A 24,644-nucleotide genomic window follows, 5' to 3' on the forward strand; every position below is an offset into this window, starting at 1 on the left:
TCCTTGGAGCTCTCTGAGCCTTGTTGTTTTCTTGCAGACGTTTCATGACAGATCTTGTTGTTTTCTTGCAGATGTTTCATGAAAGATCATGAAAGAACTGCAAGAGAACAACCAAGCCCAGGGAACACCCAACAGAAACACTTCTGCTGAAACCCCGAAGACCAGAGGCATCCACAGGGGGCACAATAGGGGGACAAGTGATGACATAGATGTCATGATTTCATGACATAAATACCATGATTTACATACTTCTGTCAAACATCAGAATGGAAGTATGATGTAAGGGCAGGGTTTGCACCACCTGCATGCTATCATTTTTCCATCATCATAGCTTTCTTGGACACCTGTGCCTGAGATCTGCTGTTGGTCAGAGCCAACAATATCAGAAATCTAGCTTGGCACAAAACAGCTTGTTAGGTCTCCGAGGTTTTCACTTGCACAGTGAAATCAAGCTTCAGAATGAGCACACCTTTTACATATGTATGGACTTTCAAATGTTATAAACTACCTTTGGGAACAAAAAGTGGCTTAAAACAGTCCATTAAAAACCAACCTCCCCCAAAACCTTCATAATACAAATAATAAAAAGCAATTAAATCTAAAATACACATATTAAAACACTAAAAGCATTTTCATGCAAAAAGCCAATCTAAGAAAAAAAAACATTCAGAACTGATATATGTTCTTGGCTCTTTTAAAAGTAATAAAGACTTAGCCACTCCTCAGAATTCTTGTCCCATACCATAAAAAGAAAAGTTAAACGATATGAATGATTTTTAGCCTACGCTCACTGATGTCAGTCTGTTTTAAAAATTTCTTTCAGAAGTTGAACTTTGTCCTGCGAGATTCACATTCAAATTTCAGTTCAGCTGATAATTTAGGAAATATGCTTGAGCGTACCCTTATTTCTTGTACCAACATTTTATCCCATCCTTTAACACTATAACAACAACCATTAAGCACGCTAATTTATTGCCGAGAGAAAGGAAATGAGAAATACAATTCTGCACTGATAATTTTTTGCAGAAAATATTATTTCTAAAAATATTTAGGCGTGCCTGAAATGAAGATGCTTGTTTTAAGAGATGTTTTACCAAGACTGTCAATCCAGGCCATAATATGCTCTGTGGAACCATTGCTGGTTATTCATAAGATTTGGAAATACTTCTGTGGGTCATGGGCTGTTGTGAAACAAAGCTGCACAGCTCCCTGAGGCTGACCTCCAGAGCAATAGGGTGATCGCCTTTTAAAAAGAAGTAACTGCAGTGTCACAAAGGATTTACCAGACAGGCTGTTTCAGAATTATTTGTCTAAAGATCCTTTGCCCTAATGTGTTTTCATTGGTTAAAAAAGTTGATAGCCTCTAGCTAAACTGTATGGAAAACAGGCAGGTATTAATTGGTTTAAGAAGAACCAATGTACAATTTTCCACCAGAGAATTAGGAAATTAAAACAGCATCAGTATGATGATGCATGAAGAGGGGGTGGGCATTATTCTAAAGCGGGTGTGTGTATGTGTGCAGTCTCTCTAATGGTTTGCAGCTGATTTACCAAAGAAAGAACCTTTGAGACTGAGTTTACAGTTCACTGGCCACAGATGGGTGGTAATAAACGTAAAGCGCTTAGCAAGTACTCTTGCAAAGAAAAAAAGTCAGTAAATAATCACAGAAGAGCACTCCAAGTTGGTGGAAGTGTTGTTGTTGTTGTTTACTATGTGAGTGCTGTGTGAGAGAGGTGCAACAGAGGTGGGGCGTGTGATGCAAGCTACTTCGTATGCCTCGATTAATGCCCACTCCACTGCACATTCCTCTTAGCTGGTCCCTGCTTGAGCTGTGAAAGAGGATGAAGCATGTTTTCATTTCACTGTTCTCATGTTGACTCTGTCTCTTGCGAAGAAGGGCACATATGGTGGCACACCAGCTGCTAACGCTCCTCTTAACAGACTGAGCTTGCTGGCTGCCAAGTCCTGCCAATCACATATCACTAACCACAAAACAGAAGAATTCTGGCTTGGATAAAAGTAGCTGGAAATGCTTCCCAAAAGAGAGCATCCAGTCTAATTTCTTCCATTACTCCATGCAAAGCATTATGAAATGGCTGCAACTTTTGTCTCAGCAGAAGCATCCAATAATGGCAATAATAATGGTGGTTGGATGAATCAAGCTGAATCAGAGTTTGGGATGTGGAGAAGTGCTGTTGGAGGGTTTAAAAACAATGACATTGAAGTGAAAGACAGTTTTTTGGAGGGGGGAGGGAGAAATACCTCCAAACAATTTCATTGAGGCATATACTATTAAGTACCTTTATTCTCTCACCTATAAGTTTAAAAATACCTTCTCCATCCCTGTATAGCAAGAGACAATTAGGAGAGCTGAGGATTATTGCTACCTTAAAATGAAATTCCATTTTGACACTCAACGCAGTACTTTATAACTTACTGAAGGGAAGAGACAAGAAGATGTCTCTTCTGAATTAGCTTGGGAAAAATAATTTGCCCCCAGCTGAAAGATAGCCAAATTGGATGTATACAAATGGAGCCATTTCAGTTTAGCTTTAGTAGCAGTTTAACCCCTTTGGATATAGAAATACCTTTTTTGCTCCTTTAATGAAAGAAGAACCTGCTGTTATGCAAGTAGGATGAGTGGGCACACATCAGATCCAGGTTACTCTTCTGGGAATCGGGAATATTGATATTTCGTTTTTGTTTCTTACCTCAAGTGAACCTTCACTCCTGGTTCCTTGAAGAATCAAAACAAACTTTTACCAGCTACAACGACAACATTGCAATCCCACATTAGAAGCCTGTCACAGTTCAAAGCTATATTGAGGAAGTCTGAACTGTAAATGGAAGTGGTTCAGGGATGAGGCCCAAAAAGATTGATTAGGTTATGTTTCTTAACCACTGATTGGTGCTGAGGTAGCAGTGGGCACTCAGGAATGAGTGTGCAGCTGTATGATGCCTAAACTGTATTGAGTTGGAATTTAATTGCTCCATAATCACAAAGTAAACACTTGCCAGTTGCATTGATCATGTTTCAAGTCTGATCTAAGCAACATTTTATACATGAGAAAATTAAACTTCAAAAGGAAGTTAACATATGCAAAACCCAAAGGCAGAACGTTCCTCTCCCTTTTCCTCTTTTTTTTTTTTTAATTTCCTAGCGTAGTCATTTAAAGATTTGCTTCTGTTAGTTTTAATTTTTGGCAACCTTTCCAGGCATATCCCCATATTATCAACTTTTAAAGAGGTGCAGTATTTGGATCCAAAGCAGGAAAGATGTGCTTGGTGCATGGATCAAGCACACCCATGCTGGAACTGAAGTCTGTTTTCTACTTCACATCTGAAAACTGCATACCTCTACAAGTGTTCCTATGTAGTTATATCATAGATACTGATCTGCATCTGCTTGGTTCCTATATACTTCTATCTTCATAGTTTTTATTAATGGTGTTTATATTTTTGTATATTGTAATGTATTTTATATTTATTTTTAATTGAGTACTCTTGTTGTAAACCACCCAGAGTCCCTCTGGTGAGAGGAGATGGGCGGTGACAAATTTGATAAATAAATAAATAAAATATACTAGGGTTTCCCAAACAGGGTTCCATGGAACCCTAGGGTTCCATGAGAGGTCACTAGGGGTTCCCTGGGAGATCACAATTTATTTAAAAAATTATTTCAAATTTGGGCAACTTCACATTAAAGAACTAAAAGGCACAGTGATGTTACTGCGAGAATAAACAGGCTTTCACTGGAAATGTCATGTTTCAAATGGAAACTCAGTGAAAATAAAGGTCACTCTAGCCCAGCCTTGTGAGGCTGTTGTCATAATCAATGGAGGTGATGAAAATCCACCTCAGATTGGGTAGATATTTTAATAAATGTTGCCTAACCATGGTCAGCTTCAACCATTCATATTAGAAAAAGTTAGACAAGGCACCTCTAGAAGGAAGCATAGCAAAGCAAAACAGAAAATCCAAGGATTTGTTAGAGAGAAGCAAAAGAAAATGGGGATGATGGAGGGTAAGGTGCTTTCCTCCCATCCTTGAGATAGGAGGAGAGTATGTCAATAGGAAAGGGCTGTCCCCACAACCTCTATTTCACTGCACTTCAACAGTGAGGCCAAGAGTGTTAGTATACTCAAGATAATGGAGATTACTTCCTGGATAGCTGGAACCAGCGGGGTTCCTAGGCCCCTATTTTCCTCCTACCTGGTGTTACCTACCGGCAGAAAGAACGACAACCAATCACCATCTTGAATGTGTGGCGGGGTTCAGATTTCAACCTGTCGTTTTTATTATTTCATGCATACTTTGCCTTCCTAGCCTGCTTGCCATGCTGAGAAGGCAGACTGCCTGGGGAATGGTGGCTATCAGCTGTTCTTACTGGAGCTGATCATTGGAGATTTTTGTTGAAAGTTCTAGCCAATGTGGCTACAGCTTTAAAAAAAACCATTCTGTGCTTTTAAGTCCTGCCATCCGTGTCTTTCAAGATCTTGGGAATCATGCTATGCAGCTGCTCCTCTCTACCCACTCCTTGGAAGGAGAAAATGCTGCTGAGTGAAGTTCTGCTTTCTGACTTCTAATGGGAATACTGGCCTCCTAGAAGACCTGCATTCACTCTTATCTAAGGCCAATATTCCCACCTACCCCCTCTCTCTCACACACGCATACAGGCTACGTAAGTAAGGTATCCTTTTGGAGCCACAGCTGAAATGGCCATGAAGGTGCAGAGCCCATTGACCTGCTGTAGGCCAATTGGAGCCCAGATGATCACTGACTTCCAAAGGCTCCTCCTTCACGTGTCCCAGAATGTCCTCTTGGAAGGTCCAGAACCTGAGAAAACATTACTTTCATGCCTGAACACCTTAGACTGACTTCAGCCTGCCTAAGCAGTGGGATGGAAACTATATGATGAGGATACGTTCTTGTCAGATGAAATTCAATCTTTACAAAATCCTGATCAGTATCTCTCAGATTAATATGTGGATTGGAACACTGGCCATTAAATATGCACATCTTTCAATCCTAAGAAACAGCTTTGAGGAGTTTAAAATATTTGTCTTAGACACACATCCCACCTTTCCTCCAGGGGCAAAACATAACACAACCTCCACCAATTTTCCCTATATCATTAACCTTGTAAGGTAAGTTGGGATGAGTAACTGGCCAAAAATCACTCAGCGAGTTTCCATGGCTGAAGGCGGACTTGAACTTTAGATCTCCTGATACTAGTACAACAGCTTTACCACTATACCACACTGGCTTCTTATGTTCTAATTCATGCTCTAAAAGGCATTTAGAAATATTTTGAGAGACATTTTAAATATATTTTCAGATCTTGTGACATTCCTCATGGTAAGCAGCCAAAGACACCATTGTCCACAATAGATGATGGCATCATTACAAGTGCAACTGATGCCGTATGGGTTCTCCCCTTGGCTCCACCATAGTCTCTACCCACTGCCATAGCAGTGCCAGACTGGTTAGGTGCAGATTATTTCAGTGCATTTTTTTTTCAGATTTTAAAAACATACTGATTAAGGCAGATGACAAGACAGAATGTACTTACAGAGGGACACATTCAAAAGTAGTAAGAACCAGAAATAAATGGATCTGCCCATTCTTTGTTGACTGTATGGGATAAGCCATATCGTACATCCTGCAAAGCGAAATTTTATGGCCTGTAGCTAAGCGTAGAACAAGGATTACAAGGAAAGGAAGTCAGGGAAGGGCAGATAATGTTAGGAGGGGGAAAATGGTATGAGCTTTTCAGAATTAACAAGACTGTGGGAATGGGGGCAAAGTTATTGAGGAAAATGTTGAGGGAAGGGAGAGAAGTGGTACTGTGTGAATGTTCACTGAGCCGCTCAGCATGTACGAACAACAACAGAGAAGGGACAGAGTCATCAAATGGAGTTGAAGTCCTTCAGTCTGGTATCTTACAAATTATAAGCAATACAGTCACATCATAAAGTGTTGTCTTATTCGAAATCAGACACTAACAAGAGAAAAGTTTAATAGGTGACCATTGTTCAGTGGTAGAAATCAGGTTCTTCTCCTTCGCTTGACCTATGGTTAAATAAAGTACAGTAGCTATAGAAAATAGAACCCATAAATTAAAATATAGTAAAGCATTGACGTAAAGTCCAGTCGTGTCCGACTCTAGGGGGTGGTGCTCATCTCCGTTTCTAAGCCTTAGAGCCGGCGTTGTCATAGACACTTCAGGGTCATGTGGCCAGCATGACGACACGGAACGCCGTTACCTTCCTGCCGAAGCGGTACCTATTGATCTACTCACATTTGCATGTTTTCGAACTGCTAGGTGAGCAGGAGCTGGGGCTAGCAACAGGAGCTCACCCCGCCGCGCGGTTTCAAACCGACCTTCCGATCGGCAGCTCAGCGGTTTAACCCGCAGCGCCACCGCATCCCTATAGTAAAGCATATGCAGATCTAAAAGATTTGTATGATACACGGCACCCTTTTATTGATGCTATTATTGAAGATAATAAAGATAAGATTCCTCAGGACTATGGGATATTCTGGTCCAATATTTAATCTGATCACCTTATGTATTATTATGTTTGTTTGTGTTATCTTTTTAGGGATTGTTTGGGTTTGTTTGTTTTTTAATAAAGTGACTTTTTAAAAATGTTATCTTCAGCCAGTGGATGATACAAAACTGTTTCAAGATTTAGAACATGACAATTTTATTTACTTATTTACTTATTTATTTATTTACAGGATTTATATGGCTACCTATCTCATATAATGACTCCAGGCAACTCACAGTGGCTGACATAAGAAGAAAACTGTTGGATTAGGCCAGAAGTCTATCCAGCCCAACAACCTGATTTTTACAGAAGCCAACTAAGAAACACCAGAAGGCAACTGTCCAAAATTCTAGGAAAACGGTCAATTTAGTTTTATAGGAACCGCTGAAGGCTGCTGAGAAATTGCTAATTCACCCCCTGCAACAGTGTTAAGATGTCTTGTTATCAACTACCAAATGAAGAGCCACTCAGAATGCTTCTTAACACACACCATTAAGAACTGGGAGATGTAAATAAGCGGCAAGTAGTGAATATATTAAAAAGAAGGCACACTGTGTATGTTTAAAGTGAATTCTGACCAATAGATGAAGTTGTATTCCTAAATGTGATCTGCAGACTATCAATAAGCAGCAAGAAACACGATTCTGGCTTGTTTGACAAGGCCCCCCTCTGAATTCCTAGTTTGCACCTAATGCTAAGCAAAACCTTGGCAAAGCTGGTTAGCTACTCCGAGGTGTAGGAGGAACCAAGCAAGGACAGCTGAGTTCCATACTCCAGTTTCTTATGATGTCAATTATGGCCAATGTTAGAATGTTGAATGATAGTATGGCTCAAAAGATTATCAGAGTAATGATAGCTGATAATGTTCAGAAGTTTATCTGGATTTGGGAGGTTTGTAATCAAAATATTCAGAGACTGTGTTGTTGTTGTTTATTCGTTCCGTCGCTTCCGACTCTCCGTGACTTCATGGACCAGCCCATGTCAGAGCTTCCTGTCGGTCATCAACACCCCCAGCTCCCCCAGGGACGAATCCATTACCTCTAGAATATCATCTATCCATCTTGCCCTTGGTCGGCCCCTCTTCCTTTTGCCTTCCACTCTCCCTAGCATCAGCATCTTCTCCAGGGTGTCCTGTCTTCTCATTATGTGGCCAAAGTATTTCAGTTTTGCCTTTAATATCATTCCCTCAAGTGAGCAGTCTGGCTTGATTTCCTGGAGGATGGACTGGTTTGATCTTCTTGCAGTCCAAGGCACTCTCAGAATTCTCCTCCAACACCACAGTTCAAAAGCATCGATCTTCCTTCTCTCAGCCTTCCTTATGGTCCAGCTGTCGCAGCCATATGTTACTACAGGGAACACCACTGCTTTAACTATGCGGACCTTTGTTGTCAGTGTAATGTCTCTGCTCTTAACTATTTTACTGAGATTTGTCATTGCTCTTCTCCCAAGGATTAAGCGTCTTCTGATTTCCTGACTGCAGTCAGCATCTGCAGTAATCTTCGCACCTAGAAATACAAAGTCTTTCACTGCTTCTACATTTTCTTCCTCTATTTGCCAGTTATCAATCAAGCTGGTTGCCATAATCTTGGTTTTTTTGAGGTTTAGCTGCAAGCCAGCTTTTGCACTTTCTTCTTTCACCTTCATGATAAGGCTCCTCAGTTCCTCTTCGCTTTCAGCCATCAAAGTGGTATCATCTGCATATCTGAGATTGTTAATGTTTCTTCCAGCGATTTTAACTCCAGCCTTGGATTCCTCAAGCCCAGCATGTCACATGATGTGTTCTGCATACAAGTTGAATAGGTAGGGTGAGAGTATACAGCCCTGCCATACTCCTTTCCCAATCTTAAACCAGTCCGTTGTTCCGTGGTCTGTTCTTACTGTTGTTACTTGGTCGTTAGACAGATTCTTCAGGAGGCATACAAGATGACTTGGTATCCCCACACTGCTAAGAACTTGCCACAATTTATTATGGTCCACACAGTCAAAGGCTTTAGAATAGTCAATAAAACAGAAATAGATGTTTTTTTGAAACTCCCTGGCTTTTTCCATTATCCAGAGGATATTGGCAATTTGGTCCCTAGTTCCTCTGCCTTTTCTAAACCCAGCTTGTACATCTGGCAATTCTCACTCCATGAATTGCTGAAGTCTACCTTGCAGGATCTTGAGCATTACCTTACTGGCATGTGAAATGAGTGCCACTGTTCAATAGTTGGAACATTCTTTAGTGTTTCCCTTTTTTGGTATGGGGATATAAGTTGATTTTTTCCAATCTGATGGCCATTCTTGTGTTTTCCAAATTTGCTGGCATATAGCATGCATTACCTTGACAGCATCATCTTGCAAGATTTTGAACAGTTCAGCTGGGATGCCGTCGTCTCCTGCTGCCTTGTTATTAGCAATGCTTCTTAAGGCCCATTCAACCTCACTCTTCAGGATGTCTGGCTCTAGCTCACTGACCACACCGTCAAAGCTATCCCCGATATTGTTATCCTTCCTATACAGGTCTTCTGTATATTCTTGCCACCTTTTCTTGATCTCTTCTTCTTCTGTTAGGTCCTTGCCATCTTTGTTTTTGATCATACACATTTTTGCCTGTAATTTTCTGGAAGAGGTCTCTTGTCCTTCCTATTCTATTGTCTTCTTCCACTTCCACGCATTGCTTATTTAAAAATAATTCCTTATCTCTTCTGGCTAACCTCTGGAATTTTGCATTTAATTGGGCATATCTCCCCCTATCACTGTTGCCTTTTGCTTTCCTTCTTTCTTGGGCTACTTCTAGTGTCTCAGCAGACAGCCACTTTGCCTTCTTGGTTTTCTCTTTCTTTGGGCTGTATTTTGTTGCCGCCTCCTGAACAATGCTGCCAACTTCTGTCCATAGTTCTTCCGGGACCCTATCTACTAAGTCCAGTCCCTTAAATCTATTCTTCACCTCCACTGCATATTCCTTAGGAATATTAGTGAGCTCATATCTAGCTGATCTGTGGGTCTTCCCTAATCGCTTTAGTCTGATCCTAAATTGTGCAAGAAGAAGTTCGTGATCTGAACTACAGTCAGCTCCAGGTCTTGTTTTTACCGACTGTATAGATGTCTGCCACCTTTGGCTGCCAAGGATGTAGTCAATCTGATTTCGGTGTTGTCCATCTGGTGAAGTCCATGTATAAAGCCGTCTCTTAGGTTGTTGGAAGAGAGTGTTTGTTATGCAGAGTGAATTGTCTTGGCAAAATTCTATCAGCCTATGTCCTTCGTTTTGTTCTCCCAGGCCATGCTTACCTGTAATTCCAGGTGTCATTTGACTGCCCACCTTAGCATTCCAGTCTCCCGTGATGAAAATAACATCTCTTTTAGGCATGTTGTCCAGTAGGTGCTGCAGACCCTCATAGAACTGCTCTACTTCAGCTTCTTAGAGACTGTGTACTTAATGATTAACAAGTGGAAAGAATGGGGCATTCTGGAAGAGAAGATGGCCGGCTGGCATTTTAACAGGGACACTCCCCACTACAAATATTTTGGGATAAGTTTTACATTTTATTTAGGATTACAGTGTCATATTTGTATTATTGTATTTAATATATTTTTAAAGGCTCGTAGACTCAAAATCATAATGCTAAAAGATTCATTGGGAGATTCTGGCATATTAGAATTCTTCATCTCCTTTGCCAACCCTGAGTAATTTCTGAATAATTTCACTCCCTGCCTCTTTGGCATCACATATTATAGAACATTTTCCTCCTACATATAGAAATGAAACATCAGGTTTTCCCCACCACCACCACCAATCCAGCTTCCACAATGGACTGTGAAAAATCCATGGAACAGATGCATAAGCACTTCCCTCTCCAACACTGATTTCAGATTTCCCCTTCATTATTGGAACAGAAAAGAAGCTCTGTCATCTCAATCCCATTAACTTGCACAGAAGGAAATATGAGAGGCAGTCCTGTTGGAGACGGTTTTCAGCAAGGCCAATTTTAAAGATTATTGTTCTGGAATGCTAAAAACTCTGCCAGGAGACTTCAAGAAATGGTGAGGCAATTACAGGCCTATTCAAATCCGCTGAATGCCTGCCTATCATTAACAGATAAAACCAGCAGGAAAAATAAGTGCAACCGTTCCTGAAATCATGGGTTGGGACAAATATCAGTCTATATCTAGTAGCTTAGGTTTAAAAAAAAAATGAAGCCCAATCGTTGCCTAGTTTTCCTAGCTGAAAACTGATCAATTTGCATGGATTTTTCCTCCCATAAACTTGGCTGACTCAGAAATGTCACACTCATGTCATTCCTAAAAGCTGCCACCACTTTCCCTTTCCCCTGCCCCAAGACCTAGGAATTTACCTTGGGGTATGAGACATTGAAGAATGCATCCCCAAACTCCAATATCTATCTATCTATCTATCTATCTATCTATCTATCTATCTATCTATCTATCGATCTATCCTTCCTTCCTTCCTCCCTTCCTTCCTTCCTTCCTTCCTTCCTTCCTTCTTCTCCAATAGGAAGTTTTGATTATTAGTCCCAGAATCCCCTGCAGGAAAAATGATTTTCTGCCTCATTTCCATCCAACCTGATTGTAGGTGTGTATACTACATGTACCACAGAGTTGTGGGATATAGGCAATAATAGTCTCACTTGCAAGGAAGTCTCTAGATTGCATTTGGTTTTACTTGCAGCACGTTGGCCAAAATGTGCCAGAACTTGCACTGTCCTTACAATAAACAAGGAATGCTGAAAAATACATCAATACAACTAAAGCTGTTAACATCTCTAGAGACGCATCTCTTCGCCACATTACTAAAACAACAACAACAACGCTGTATTAATCAAAGCCACGATGGGCAGCAGAAGTCAGTATCTATGGGCCCATCTACTGAGGGCCATGACACATGAAAGTTTACAACTTGATGGTAAGAAGAATAAATAGTAAAGAGCATGAATTACTGAATTAAACAAAAGAAAAGAAAATAGATGCAGTGTATGCCAGTAAAGCTAACAGAGAAGGGCAGCTTATAATAGACATGAATGAAGGTGGTCTGATATTGTGGAGTTGATGAATACATGCAGGGAAGTGAAAGTGTAGGTTTAGTTACAAATCAAAGGACAAAAATGTGACCAAAAATGAATTGGTGACATCTGTTATGGTTGTGCATGAAAGCAGGAATCCTTATGTTGGTGAAAGTTGCACGTTATGCTCCAGTAAATAGTAATAGTGGGGGAACCAGAGAAAAGAAAAAACATGCACCATTCTGAATGAACGTGATCCAAGAGAAATTATTATTCTGTTAGGTGATATGAATGGACGGGTAAGAAGATGAAAGAGCACAGAAAAAGTGATATGGCCGTTTGGAGATGGTACGCAGCATATAGTAAAAAACAACAAAATACAAGTATTATATGAGTCCATGTATCAATAAATATGAATGGTATCCTAACATCTGTAATCATATCAATGCCTCCTATCAGGACCAGGAAAAATTGCATCATAGTGAGGTGGAATTGGGATTAGGGTCAAGGAAGCAACAGAGAACTAAAGCCCTTTCATCAGGCAATTGTTTATTGCAAGTGAGCTATCTGTTGCAAGTGTGGAATGTGGGGAAGAGCCGGATGGGCAGATAAGAAACAGGAATGTATGTGTATTCTGTAGCAGCTAATTGAGCAAAGATAAGGTACGGGAGGGAAGCTCTCCAGCTCCCTCCAAGCTTTTCTCACCCAGCTTGCTTTTAAAGTTGTATCATATATCTCGAAGTTGACACTTAGTCTATGCTGTATAATCACCCAATGGGGGGGTATAAAAGAAGTAGGACCCCGTACCTTCGGGGTTCAGAATTTGAAGCTTGAGCTTGTCTGAACCTATGCGCATATTAAACTCTTTTCCTGAATGAAGACCCGAGCGTCCTAGTCTTCATTTCTACAACAATAGTGCACACAAATACACAACTGTCTTCTTAACACCTGAAAGCTATGCCAATTTTTTTTTAAAAATCAGTGTTTTATCTGCTTTCTTGATTGTCATGAGGAAAGAGGCTATTCTCACCAAACTGGTCCAGAAGCCATAAGAGAGAATGCTTTCTTCCAAGCCTCCAACTGTTTGCCTTCCAGATGAAGAAGACTTACAGCATGCCCTCTCTCCTAGAATGTATGTGGTGTGCTAATAACCAGCCTCTTGAATTACACCCCAAAGCAAACCAAGAACTAATGCATCTCCTGTTAAACCGCAATTGTAACAGTGCTCACTTGTTATTAAGACAGCTGCATTTTGCACCAACTGTAGTTCCCACATGGTCTTCAGAGGCAGCACCATGTAGAGCAAATTAGAGTAGTCCAGCCGTGAGATGATAAAGGTGAGAGTGAATGTTATTAGTGCCTCCTGTTTCAAGGAAATCTGCAACTGACACATCAGATGGAGCTCGGCAAAGACCTTGCTGGCTTCAACTTTCCTCCACTCCTCTAACAGGAGCTATGAATCCACAGGAATCTCCTGATTGTGGACCTTCCCTTTCAGGAGGAATTCAGCTCCATCCAGAGCTACAGATTAAACTGTTCTGGAGTTGGTTGGCTTCTGAACCAGCAGCTGCTCTGTCCTGCCAGAAGCATATCTGGATCTGATTTCTTCCCATCCAGACCCTAACAACCTCCAGACTAGGAGTCAAGACTTCCACCACATCTTCTGCTTGGCCAAGGATGGAGATATACTAAGTATCATCTGCATCTTGATGATACCTCATCCTGGGCTGAGAAGTCCTCTCTCAATGCCTTCATGTAGATGTTGAACAAAGTAGGATTTCATTCACATCTTCAAAAGATTCCTGCTTCTGTTCTTCCTTCTTGATGGTTTACCTTGTATAAGCCCTATTGGTTTCTGCAGTTCACATATGAACCACATTTCTTGCAGGTGAAAATTGGCTATTCAACCAGTTTAATGGCTATCAAGCCCCTTGCTTAGTCACACCTGGAGCTTAAAATAGAGCATTTGACATTAATTTTGCAGAAGAAAAGACTCAAGTGTTAAACAAGCATTTGTTTAACGCAATGCTAGCAAATTGGGCAACATGCTCTATTTGTTTTTTCAGAGTGTCGCTAAGTATTTTGCAGCTTCAGCAAGTCCTTGTCTATGGAAAGTGGCTTCAGTCACATATCTTCTGTAAGAGGAGGAGTCAATAGCCCACACACTCAGCCACAGAGGCCTCCAAGTCTCTCAAAAAGATAAGAGTCCCTTCTCTGTTTATTCTCCTTATTAGTCCCTATTCTGTTTAATCGGCTTAGACTGATGAGGCAAGGCAGCAGCACAGATCAGCCAAGCTGTTTAATTAAAGGATTGCAGCTCAGCCCTGCAGTTTGGGGGTTTCTGTAAACGAGCTATGAGTACATTATTTAATCCACCACATGGAGTGGAGCTGAGGCATTAATGAAGAAAACTCTAATTAAAACTAGATGGCTGGCAGTTATTAGCAGCATCACTTCTGACAAGCTCCCTCGTTTATACAAAAATGCCTGATCAGGAAAAAGAAAATGCAAAGAGGGGAGAACTCAACCTGGATTATGTAATTGGAGATGTATTCGGAATGACAAGATGGGGGAAAAGACACCGGTCTCCAAAGCTGGGGTGATGCTCATCAGAAAACCCAGCTTGACTCATCTGGAAATATGACTGACTCAGCATGAGTTCTGGGGGGCTAAAGCTAAAGATCTGATTGGCCCCCAGTGAGTCAATTTGGTTGACTGTCAGTTTAGAATATCAGGCTGGTTCACTGAAGCTCTGACTGGTCTCCTTTGTGTCTCTGAATACATCACAGAGCCTCTTTTTTTATTCCTATTCAAGAAAATGAGAGTAATCAAAGAAGAAAACAGGTGTCTCTTTCCAGGTCAAGGATGGCCTGAAAGGACCCACTGCCTGAGGCAAGAGGAAGATCTGGTCCTCTCATTCTTCCTGCATGTTTTTTGCCAGCAGCAGCAATAATACCACTAAGCTGGCCATCTATTAACTGTCATTCTGAAGAAACCACAGATTACTCAGCCACCATCGGGGATCTCCATGGGGAGGTCAAAAAGTAAGGATGGCTTTCCTGGGCTGGTATTGCTGACAAGCAGACAACAAGATAGCAAGCTGGATGTCTGCCACAGTCCAATGATAGGCCAAGCTCAGGAAGAACTTTTGGAGGAAAAGAGTCCTTCTTATCAGTATCTGAAGATGGCAACTCTAAACATGGTCAACAGACTTGATACAGGTCAAGACCAGGAATCAAGTGATGAATCGGAGGAGAGAAAGAGGACTGGGTGGAATCCAAAGTTCCAAGCACAACACAGGAAGCTAAACATGACAGAGGCTGGAAAAGTTGTTCCCAGCATTTTCTCCCAGGGGGTGAGATCAATAAATCAGCCATGTTGAACCTCCACCCAATACACAGCAGAGGCATGTACTCTTTAGACTCTGCTCTTCTGTTGGCAAGCCTTTCCAACCTATGGAGCTCAGCTCTCTGTTGTTGGATTTTTATCACAATGAGTAGCTGGACTTCTGAGTCTGAGAGGCTGTCAATGGGTACAAGCAAGATGTCCTGGGGGCTTGCTGGATCTGCCTCAACCAGAGTGGAGACATTGGCTCCACCACTGTTGGCATCACCTATGCCAAGACTATGTCCCTAGATGGCCCTGGCTCCCCCTCTTCCTCATTTGAGGTAATGTCCAACAGGGCCAATAGCAATGGCAGCCACAACCAGGTGATTGAAGCTCTGCTCCTTTTTGATGTCCATTGCAATGCACGTAAAAAGGGGAGGGAATTCAGTTGCATGTTGGTGGCTGACAGGTTGACTTTTCTGACCTCCTCCATGCAGATACCCCTGGCCACCACAAAAAGGCTGGATACCATCAGAAGATGAGACCCCCAGGTCGGAAGATGGTCAAAATGCTACTGGGGAGGAACAGAGGATGAGTTCAACTAGCCCCAGACGTGATGACGCAGCTAGCCCAAAGCCGAAAGGACGGCTAGCAGCCGACGGTGCTGGTGGTGAACGGCGAATCCGATGTTCTAAGGATCAACACACCATTAGAACCTGGAATGTAAGGTCTATGAGCCAGGGCAAATTGGATGTGGTTATTGGTGAGATGTCAAGATTAAAGATAGACATTTTGGGCGTCAGTGAACTGAAATGGACTGGAATGGGCCACTTCACATCAAATGACCACCAGATCTACTACTGTGGACAAGAGGACCACAGAAGAAATGGAGTAGCCTTCATAATTAATAGCAAAGTGGCTAAAGCAGTGCTTGGATACAATCCAAAAAACGACAGAATGATCTCAATTCGAATTCAGGGCAAGCCATCTAACATCACAGTGATCCAAATATACACCCCAACCACAGATGCTGAAGAAGCTGAAGTAGAGCAGTTCTATGAGGATCTGCAGCACCTACTGGACAACACACCTAAAAGAGATGTTATTTTCATCACAGGAGACTGGAATGCTAAGGTGGGCAGTCAAATGACACCTGGAATTACAGGTAAGTATGGCCTGGGAGAACAAAATGAAGCAGGACATAGGCTGATAGAATTTTGCCAAGACAATTCACTCTGCATAACAAACACTCTCTTCCAACAACCTAAGAGATGGCTTTATACATGGACTTCACCAGATGGACAACACCGAAATCAGATTGACTACATCCTTTGCAGCCAAAGGTGGTGGACATCTGTACAGTCGGTAAAAACAAGACCTGGAGCTGACTGTAGTTCAGATCACGAACTTCTTCTTGCACAATTTAGGATCAGACTAAAGAGATTAGGGAAGACCCACAGATCAGCTAGATATGAGCTCACTAATATTCCTAAGGAATATGCAGTGGAGGTGAAGAATAGATTTAAGGGACTGGACTTAGTAGATAGGGTCCCGGAAGAACTCTGGACAGAAGTTCGCAACATTGTTCAGGAGGCGGCAACAAAATACATCCCAAAGAAAGAGAAAATCAAGAAGGCAAAGTGGCTGTCTGCTGAGACACTAGAAGTAGCCCAAGAAAGAAGGAAAGCAAAAGGCAACAGTGATAGGGGGAGATATGCCCAATTAAGTTAAAAATTCCAGAGGTTAGCCAGAAGAGATAAGGAATTATTTTTAAACAAGCAATGCGCGGAAGTGGAAGAAGACAATAGAATAGGAAGGACAAGAGACCTCTTCCAGAAAATTAGAAACATCGGAGGTAAATTCCAGGCCAAAATGGGTATGATCAAAAACAAAGATGGCAAGGACCTAACAGAAGAAGAAGAGATCAAGAAAAGGTGGCAAGAATATACAGAAGACCTGTATAGGAAGGATAACAATATCGGGGATAGCTTTGACGGTGTGGTCAGTGAGCTAGAGCCAGACATCCTGAAGAGTGAGGTTGAATGGGCCTTAAGAAGCATTGCTAATAAGAAGGCAGCAGGAGATGATGGCATCCCAGCTGAACTGTTCAAAATCTTGCGAGATGATGCTGTCAAGGTAATGCATGCTATATGCCAGCAAATTTGGAAAACACAAGAATGGCCATCAGATTGGAAAAAATCAACTTATATCCCCATACCAAAAAAGGGAAACACTAAAGAATGTTCCAACTATCGAACAGTGGCACTCATTTCAGATGCCAGTAAGGTAATGCTCAAGATCCTGCAAGGTAGACTTCAGCAGTTCAAGGAGCAAGAATTGCCAGATGTACAAGCTGGGTTTAGAAAAGGCAGAGGAACTAGGGACCAAATTGCCAATATCCTCTGGATAATGGAAAAAGCCAGGGAGTTTCAGAAAAACATCTATTTCTGTTTTATTGACTATTCTAAAGCCTTTGACTGTGTGGACCATAACAAATTGTGGCAAGTTCTTAGTGGTATGGGGATACCAAGTCATCTTGTCTGCCTCCTGAAGAATCTGTATAACGACCAAGTAGCAGCAGTAAGAACAGACCACAGAACAACGGACTGGTTTAAGATTGGGAAAAGAGTGCGGCAGGGCTGTATACTCTCACCCTACCTATTCAACTGGTATGCAGAACACATCATGCGACAAGCTGGGCTTGAGGAATCCAAGGCTGGAGTTAAAATCGCTGGAAGAAACATTAACAATCTCAGATATGCAGATGATACCACTTTGATGGCTGAAAGTGAAGAGGAACTGAGGAGCCTTATGATGAAGGTGAAGGAAGAAAGTGCAAAAGCTGGCTTGCAGCTAAACCTCAAAAAAACCAAGATTATGGCAACCAGCTTGATTGATAACTGGCAAATAGAGGGAGAAAATGTAGAAGCAGTGAAAGACTTTGTATTCCTAGGTGCAAAGATTACTGCAGATGCTGACTGCAGTCAGGAAATCAGAAGACGCTTAATCCTTGGGAGAAGAGCAATGACAAATCTCGATAAAATAGTTAAGAGCAGAGACATCACACTGACAACAAAGGCCCGCATAGTTAAAGCAATGGTGTTCCCCGTAGTAACATATGGCTGCGGGAGCTGGACCATAAGGAAGGCTGAGAGAAGGAAGATAGATGCTTTTGAACTGTGGGGTTGGAGGAGAATTCTGAGAGTGCCTTGGACTGCCAGAAGATCAAACCAGTCCATCCTCCAGGAAATAAAGCCAGACTGCTCACTTGAGGGAATGATATTAAAGGCAAAACTGAAATACTTTGGCCACATAATGAGAAGACAGGACACCCTGGAGAAGATGCTGATGCTAGGGAGAGTGGAAGGCAAAAGGAAGAGGGGCCGACCAAAGGCAAGATGGATGGATGATATTCTAGAGGTGACGGACTTGTCCCTGGGGGAGCTGGGGGTGTCGACGACCGACAGGAAGCTCTGGCGTGGGCTGGTCCATGAAGTCACGAAGAGTCGGAAGCGACTAAACGAATAAACAACAACTGACTTATCTCATCTAGTGGGTTGGCCCAAAACGTTCAGCTATCCTGGGATCTCACAAAATTCTGTCTTCTTCTCTGTTCTGTTTAAACAGCTACCTGAAATTGCTGAGTGAGATCATTTGGAGATTTAGTGTAAGGCATCATCAGTACGCTGAGGACCTTCAGCTCACTCACTCACCTCTTCACCAAACCCACAGAAAAGAGGTGGAAATGCTTAATTAGAGCTGGCTGCAATAAAGGACTCTATCAGGCCAACACACTGAAACTCAAACCACACAAGACAGAGAGGTTGCTTTCTGTCTAGCTAAGTGGTGCTCAAACAGTTGGTGAGTTGGCAAGTGGTGCTCAGAAAGAAGGATCTATCACAAAAGGACCAGGTTCCTAGTTCGGGGGGGTGTCTAAACCCATGTTTTAGCCAACGTTGCTACAAATACAAGTTTTAAAATACTAGAAAAACAGTAAAACAATGAAACAGCATGGTGCTTGGTGATTCCTGCACCAGAACACTACATTTACTGTATGTCCAGTTGGTGGAATGCAGGTTGGCAAGACAGGTTGCCTATGAGAGGTCCTAGCTTGCATAGAACAGCATGAGCATGCAACACTGGGCTTTAGTCTTATGGCATACTGGTCAAAATGTATGAGAACTGGCTGGCATTGTCCATACAATTAGCAGGAAATGCTGCATGTGGCACTAACACAACTGATAACCTTCCAGGTAATCCTCGCTTAACAACCACTCGTTCGCAACTATTCAGAGTTATGATGGCACTCTACCAGGAGACTTATGACCGCTCCTTGTAGTTGCTGCCATCACAATGTCCCCATGGTCATGTGATCGCAATTCGAGTGCTTGGCAACCAGCTCACAATTATGACAGTCACAGTGTCCTGCAGTCACATGATCTCCATTTTCGACCTTCACTGCCAGGTTCCGACAAGCAAAGTCAATGGGGAAACTGGCAGGAGGTCACAAATGGCAATCATGACATCACGCTTAACAACCACACAAGATTCGTTTAATGATGGCAACTGGAAGTGCCACAACAGCTGTTGTGATTCGGCGAGGTCATGTGACATCGCGCTTTACAACCGTGTCACTTAACAATGGAGTTGCCTGTCTCAATTACCATAGTTAAGTGAGGACTACCTACATCTATCTTACTAAAGTATTATGGGAAAGCCTCAGTTGCTGGTGATGGGTGTGTATGTACTGTATGTGAGGCTCTGCTTATAGAAGGCTCTCTCTAAGGAGGCTGACCTGGTACCTACATGGATGTGCTTTCAACCTCAGCCTAAAATATTCCTTTTCTTCCAGTCATTTCAATATTTTATAGTCAGTTTGATTCTGAGTGACTGGTCTGTGTTGGGATGGTGACTTTAGCTTATCGGTTTGTATTTTCTTTCCTATGCTATTCGTTATTTATTTATTTGTTTGTTTTTCTAATTTCTATCACTGCCCATCTCTCCCCAAAAGGGGACTCTGGGCAGTTTACAATAAAATCAAAATTAAAAACATATAAATTACAATACAATAAAACAATAAATAAAGATAAAATAGGTATAAAATCCAAGCGGTGAAGGTCTTATTTGTTGGGGAGAGATCTATGGTACAAGTCCCCCCCCCCCAAGCTGGTGCCCCTCCCACCCCAAGCGAGGCGGCAGAACCAGGTTTTCAAATTCTTCCAGAAGGCCGGGAGTGAAGGGGCCTGTCTCACCTCCGAGGGCAGAATATTATTTATTAATGTTATTTATTAACATTAATTTATAATGTTGATTATCAGTTTCTGACTATTCTTGTCACCTTGCTGTGTTTCTAAGTGTTTTTGTTTTGATATTTTAAGAAACTTTTGCAACTCTGTAGTCCAGCCAGAGGACTTTGGTCAGTGGACAAAACAGAAATATAGTAATAAAACAAATAAAACAATTGTCAAGATCCTGAGCTGGCTAAGTTCTTGCAGATGCCTGCTATAACAACACTCCCAGCTTTCTTGTGATAACTGTAAATAACTGAGGATGAGGATGCTTACAAATTATAACATATTTTGTCATTAGTTTTGCTCATTTTCTTCCACAATATGGCAATCACAACTTGTCTTTTACAGGGTTCCTTCTCGAGAGAAAGTGTACCAATTACAAGATTACTTGTACTTGGTTTCTCCAAAATTCCATACACCCTTGTCATCTTGCCATCTAGGACAATCTTCCCCAAACTGATCACCCCAGATACATTAAGATTTTAAATTCCCAGAATTCCTATTTGCTATGCTGCTTGGAAATTCTGGAAGTATATCTGAAGGTCACCAGTTTGGGAAAGACCAATCTAGAGCACTAAGTTGTATTCCTCAACTCCTATACTATGATGGAAAAGTTAAGGAATAATGCCATCTTGTGATGACTCTCCATCTCCAATGCTTTCCACATGGATATCTGCAGGGGAGATAAGGTTCTAAATGATGAAACATGAGTAAATTATGATCGTGCAAATACTGTAAGGGCAACATTTGTGTGATGGTCTCATCATACTTGTGGTGTGTGGACATCATTCTGGCATCACTGTAGTTTGCTGCAGATGTCACTTAAGATCCAGCTTAAGAAGATTTGCATGAATGGGAATCTTTTAATATCTAAATACCCCCAAGAAATTGGAATCTATTTGCACTATACCCCATAAAAGGCTGAGATTTAATTACACCATAAACACAAAAATCCTTCTACTGCATGGTGTCCACTAAGGAACATTAGACAGACATGGATTCTGAGAAAATTCTCTTATTATAGCTTTCCACAATGCCCAGGAATTCTGTTATTGACTAGTATTTTAGATATTCCTTAAGGATGCCGGGAAATTCTTAAGAAAACCCTTAAGAAAATGCATTATAAGCAACAGATGTTTGGATATTGAGGTTTTTATTGCCCATTAGTGCTGTTGTTTGTCCATATTCATGAGTTCATTCAGACAGATAAATTAAAATGTATCATCCATTAGGGGAAAATATATATGTTTTCAAATCTACATATGTGCCAACAGAGTAAATACCCTTGCTAGGAATGTAAACACAGTGTGGATGGTCCATAACAGAGTTAATTAACATACGTAGGATTTTTAAAAAAATAAGATTCTCAAATAGACACATTTTTCATGTGCATGCTTAAAAAACTGCACTAAACTGACAGATCCAGCACAAAGCAGATATAAACCTTGGCCAAGCATATAGAAAACAAAAGAAAAGGTGAGATTATGGCCCTTAGAAGAGCTGAACCAAAAGAATTCAAAAACAAGTCAAAGATTGTTGGGGGAGGGATTAAAAGTTTCCAAAACCCCCCATTCTATCTCCATTTGGCTTTTTCACTGCTATCACCTGTTCAAATGATCCTGGCTATGCTAGGAGTTATGGGAACCAAGTTTCTTGTTCTTCTACTTTTTTCCCACTTCTTCTTATGCAGTCTCCTGCTTATAATCTCATTGTCATGATTTCATGATATCTCTGGATAAAAACGCTCCTTCTCGTTTCAGGAAAAATGCCATTTTTAGAGTAAACAATGGCTTTGGGGGGAATTGAGGAGGACAGTGCCCAGAAAGAGTAAAATGTTAATATTATACCACTACCACTACTTTATACCAAAGGTGAATATTATACCACTACTATGCGCATTCCCTCCCATGTGGTGAATTGCTCTGCTCTAATCCTATCCATTATTATAAAATATCTGTTTTCTCCAATCTAGTACTAGAAACCTGAGGCTCGGAGTAGCTCCTTCTCAACCATTATACCTAACTTTTTAATTTTGCAAGCTCTTTTTTTTTTAAGGTTCCTTGTCAAGGCAGTTAGTAGGCATCAGATCTGGACCCTCTGCTCCACTTTTTTTCCAGAAGGACAACTGATATAATGGAGTCTAGAACATTCTGACATGCAGAACTAGACATACAACATTTTTTTGGGGGGGGGCAAAAGAGGCAGCTACAAGATATATTACCATAGCCATAAAGAAGCTTCTTATATAACATTAAGCTGGGGTTAGATGACAATGAAGGCCAGACACTGGAAAAACTGTTTGGTCACCTTGCTATGACATTAAGAGAACACTAGGTTTTTATTATTCACTATCATAATCTCCCACTCCCTGCTTTATCCTGTTCTGAGAAATTCTTCCCTCCCAATCTTTTGGGCATCATACCTCCATGAACTTGTGTTACTTACCAACCTATACGATTAACCCAGACCCTAAATCCCTCTATTTTCCTAGCAGTGGAAAATGCTCTTCATTGGCTTTGCCATGAAGCCAAGTCAGAATGAAGACAGAAGCAGAAGTAATGCTACCAGTTCATACTCTTTCGTTTTTTTTTCATAAAAAGCATAGAGGAGATGACACTGGGCAATAACAGAGAATGTACATGGCATTAGTGTTAAATGGGTGTTGACTTCCCTCCAGTTGCTGAAAAGGGAGCAATGTGCCAAAGTTTGCCCCATAGTGCAGGTGCAAGCACCAAAATATAAATATATGTATTTTAAAAATGGCCAGATAAGCAATCTCACCTGCAAGATCACATACCAAGTCATGTGAGAATGCTAAAAAGTCAGAACTTCTCATGCAACATCACCAACTTCTCACCAGATTTGATGGTATCCTAACTTTGGGTCATCTGTTTTAAACTTTTTGTTTTCTTTTGAAACCCATTTTGAAGTTCCAAGGACACCATCTGCAGATGGCGCAACCACCCTATGCTCCAAAAGCATAGACTGGAGAAAGAAAATCCCTTGAAACTAATGCTGCCAGCTGTCAGGGTGACTGTTTTCCAAGAAAGGGATTAGGGTGTGAGTGAAAGGAAGCCTATACATTTTGAGTGTGCAGGTAGAAGGAGAGCAAGAACGTGAGAGGGGGGGGAAAGAACCCAAGCAGAACATGAACTGACAATTTTCCCACCTTGATGAAGAGTCTGCAGATGAAGGCTTTTGCTCTGCATCAGCAGCCGGGCAGCAGAATTGGTGTAAAACAGTCTCATTCCTGGAACAGAAGACAAACAAGTGGCAGATGAGAATTCAGCTCATTGACTCTCATTTATGTCCATTCCTGGCCACTACTCATTGGTAGTGCCCGTCATTAAAAGGCAAAGGGAAACTTTGATTATTATGTTTAAAAAACGTATCCACTGTACAGTGCCAAGTGATCCACCATCTAAAACTGACAGTCAATGTGAATGGTTCGCAGAGCATATTGGGCACGCCTTAGAAGACTCAAACAGGCACTCTGAGAGACTGCATGTTTGAGGCCTCCCCCACATTATGATCTCTGTAGTGAAGCCAGGAGAATGCTTAGCTAGAAGGCTGATTCCATCAATAACTCCCGTGTGAATATTAGAGTTAGAACAACCATGGCTAAGTCTAGATCACATATCTTGCTGAACATGCTACTTAATTCTAGAAAAAAAAATAGAACTTACTGGTTGATGAAGTACAGTGTCCACTGTATTTACATGATGGGTATATGTACTTTTTAATTAAGCTCTAAAAGTAACACGAACCTTGATGCGGGGTTTACATTACAATCATATTTGCCATTTTTAAAAAAAATCCAAGATTTTAATAATTCACTCAAGCTGTTTTGCCTTCCTCAGATATAAATATTAACAAACATCACATACATTCTGAAATACCGGTCTCCTAAATGAGAGGCTTTAATTCTTCCCGAGGCTAACAATTAACTTTTTAGCCACTTGTTAATAACTCTTACATCTGAATCATCAACTAAAAAAGGATGAAAATGAAATTGGATCCATTATTATCTGTATGCTGTCACCACCTCTGCTGTTTTCAATACTTCTAACCAACAACATTAATTTCAGATATGCCCCAAAACCCTGCTTTAACAGGAATATGTTTTAATTGCTGAAACAAGAAAACAAAGGAGAATAACAAATGTTTAAAAGTTCGAGAGCCTGTAGAAAATAGCATTTCCTAGCACAAAAAGGGGAGAATTCTTCCAGAGGATTTCAAAGAAGGGGAGAACTTTCAAAGCCAGAGGAATTCAGAGCTATAAAGGCTTTCTCTTTGAATTGTATCCCAGAGGGAAACAAAATAAATAATAAGCACATAGAGGAACTCAAGTAGACAATATGGAGACAGGGAATCATTCAGATGGAACTTTGTTTTTATATATGACAACTGCAGTGAGATTATTATATGCCCAAAAGTGGAAAGGATCAACAGTACCCAGAGTGGAAGAATG

The 24,644-nt window shown here is 41.2% G+C and overlaps 1 protein-coding gene across 1 annotated transcript in view; it reads right to left on the reverse strand.

Moving 5' to 3' along the window:
• The window catches only part of IQSEC3 (IQ motif and Sec7 domain ArfGEF 3), a 184,836-nt gene that overhangs the window by 87,163 nt on the left and 73,029 nt on the right, over nt 1–24,644 (reverse strand). The window contains exons 2-4 of the mRNA XM_063308245.1: nt 23,343–23,423; nt 12,603–12,643; nt 1,918–1,932 (exon numbers count right to left, since the gene is read on the reverse strand). Of these exons, the coding sequence (XP_063164315.1) occupies nt 1,918–1,932; nt 12,603–12,643; nt 23,343–23,423 (137 nt within the window). The remainder of the gene's footprint in view (nt 1–1,917; nt 1,933–12,602; nt 12,644–23,342; nt 23,424–24,644) is intronic.

The sequence above is a fragment of the Candoia aspera genome, chromosome 7 (genome assembly GCF_035149785.1).
Source record: "Candoia aspera isolate rCanAsp1 chromosome 7, rCanAsp1.hap2, whole genome shotgun sequence".
Classification (NCBI taxonomy): domain Eukaryota; kingdom Metazoa; phylum Chordata; class Lepidosauria; order Squamata; family Boidae; genus Candoia; species Candoia aspera.